Source organism: Mus pahari, chromosome 1 (genome assembly GCF_900095145.1).
Source record: "Mus pahari chromosome 1, PAHARI_EIJ_v1.1, whole genome shotgun sequence".
Taxonomy (NCBI): domain Eukaryota; kingdom Metazoa; phylum Chordata; class Mammalia; order Rodentia; family Muridae; genus Mus; species Mus pahari.
In genome coordinates, this window is record NC_034590.1 from 77830388 (window position 1) to 77832976 (window position 2589).

Below are 2589 nucleotides of genomic sequence, written 5' to 3' on the forward strand. Positions count from 1 at the left end.
GAAAAAATTGCATTGAATAAAATATAAAAGAATATTTAATTGTAAACATTATAAATAAAAGTTCCTTATTTGTTATACATTTCTAGCTTATTTGATTAAATAATTTGAATAACTTATTGTGTAGAAATGAATAAACAATGAGAATCCTGACTAAAACATGAATTGTTGGTCCAATTTTTGAATAATAAATTAGTATGTAATGCTTTCAATGTCTTTATGAAATAAAATTGGGTGAAACATTTATAAATTCCTTCCTATGTCTATCTCCATCACAGCCTTGATCTAGCAGCAGCTACACGGTCCCATGGCTTTCCTGGAGGATGGGAACCACACTTCAGTGACAGAGTTCATTTTATTGGGCTTAACAGATGACCCAGTCCTCAGAGTCATCCTCTTCATCATCATCCTGTGCATTTACCTGGTGACTGTGTTTGGAAACCTCAGCACCATCCTTCTCATCAGAGTTTCTTCCCAACTCCATCACCCGATGTATTTTTTTCTCAGTCACTTGGCTTCTGTTGACATGGGCCTTTCATCTTCTGTCACACCCAATATGCTTGTCAACTTCCTGGTAAAGCAAAATACCATCTCCTACATTGGATGTTCTATCCAGTTTGGCTCAGCTGCCTTCTTTGGGACAGTTGAATGCTTTCTTCTGGCTGCCATGGCTTATGATCGCTTTGTAGCAATCTGCAACCCACTGCTTTATTCCACAAAAATGTCTACAGAAGCCTGCATCCAGTTGGTTGTAGGATCTTATATAGGTGGCTTTCTTAATGATTCTTCCTTCATCTTTTCCTTCTTTTCTTGTATCTTCTGTGGACCAAATAGGATCAATCATTTTTTCTGTGATTTGGCTCCTTTGCTGGAACTCTCCTGTTCTGATGTCAGTGTCTCTGTAGTTGTTACATCATTTTCTGCTGGTTCAGTTACTGTGATCACAGTGTTTGTCATAGCCATCTCCTATACCTACATCCTTATCACCATCCTGAAGATGCGCTCCACTGAGGGCAGACACAAGGCCTTCTCCACTTGCACCTCCCACCTCACTGCAGTCACTCTTTATTATGGCACCATTACATTCATTTATGTGATGCCCAAGTCCAGCTACTCCACAGACCAGAACAAGGTGGTGTCTATGTTCTATATGGTGATGATCCCCATGTTGAACCCCCTCATCTACAGCCTCAGGAACAATGAGATTAAGGGTGCTATCAAGAGACAGCTTGGTAAGAAAATGTTCTGCTAGAGAGTAATTTCGTTTTTGGTGAAACCTAATATACTCACAGCAATTATGCAAGACCAATATGGCCACCATCTCAAGTTATAAGACTTCTCCTTATTCTGTTCTCTCTCATCTCCTTTTCCTTCCAGTATATGTGGCTATTTTGTTTATCACATTTTACATTTGTTTTTCTTTACATTTATTTACATTCCAATCACAACAGCCCCTTTCCATTCACTCCTCCCAGTTCCACCCTTAACATTTCTCTCCCCAATGCCTCCTCCCCTTCTGCTCAAAGAAGGGGGGCTCCTTGATGTACAACCCCACCCTGAGACATCTAGCCACAGCAGGGCTAGGCATATCCTCTCTTCAGGATGCCCTAAGATACAGTACAGGTAGGAAAAAGTGGATCCTATGGTAGAGATAATAGCCTGAGTCAGCTGATTCTCTACTTGTTAGAGGACTTACAGGAAGTTCAAGCTGCACATTGTGTTTAGGTTCAGCTCCTGCATGCTCCCTGGTTGGTGGCCCAGGCTAGGGAGACATCATGGTGCCATGTTAATTAACTCTGTGGGTCTTCTTGTAGTGTCTTTGACTCACAACTTGCTCACTACTATCCTCCATATTTCCACAAGTCTGCCAAGGATCATTCTGATGTTTGGCCATGCTTATCTGCATCTGTCTCTGTCCACTGCTGGATGAAGCCTCTCAGGATGCAGTGTGGTTTCCTTTCTTCAAACATATGAGAGTATCATTAATGATGTCATGGTTGGCTCTTTCCCATATGCTGGGTCTCAAGCTGTGACAGTTATTTGTTGGATAATCCCTCACTCTCTGCTCCATTTTTATATGTGCACATTTTGTAAGCAAGAAAAAAATTTGGATTTGATGTTTTGTGGGTGGAATGATTCCCCCTTTCTCCTCTTGAAGTCCTGCCACTTTAGTCCCTGTATCCTCTCCTGGTAGGCATCTCTGCTAGGGTCATCCCCATAAACTCTAGGTAGGCTTTCCATTCTGAGGTCTTCAGCTAGTCCCCATCAATACCCCATTCCCCAACTGATTTTTATTCTCACTCTAAGCTATCTCTATTGCCCCCTTCTCTGAAAACCTAATCACTATCTCCATTCACCTCCTCACCTGTTCCCTAAGGATTCCCTCTCTACATCCACCTTTGATGGAGATTTAGTTTTCCCTTCTGAGTGGGATTCATACATCCTCCCTTGGGACCTCCTTATTACCCAGTTTCTTGGAGCCTGTGGATTCTAGCATGGTTGTCCAACACTTTATGGCTAATGTCCACTAATAAGTGAATGCATACTATATGTGTCTTTCTGGCTCTGGGTTACCTCACTCAGGATGATATT

At 41.8% G+C, this 2589-nt stretch overlaps 1 protein-coding gene across 1 annotated transcript; it reads left to right on the forward strand.

The window, feature by feature from the left end:
* The first annotated feature begins 304 nt into the window (after positions 1-304).
* Positions 305-1249, forward strand: LOC110325357 (olfactory receptor 494-like). The gene has a single exon (XM_021203314.1). It carries the CDS (start codon positions 305-307, stop codon positions 1247-1249), a length of 945 nt encoding a protein of 314 aa, XP_021058973.1.
* Positions 1250-2589: the final 1340 nt, after the last annotated feature.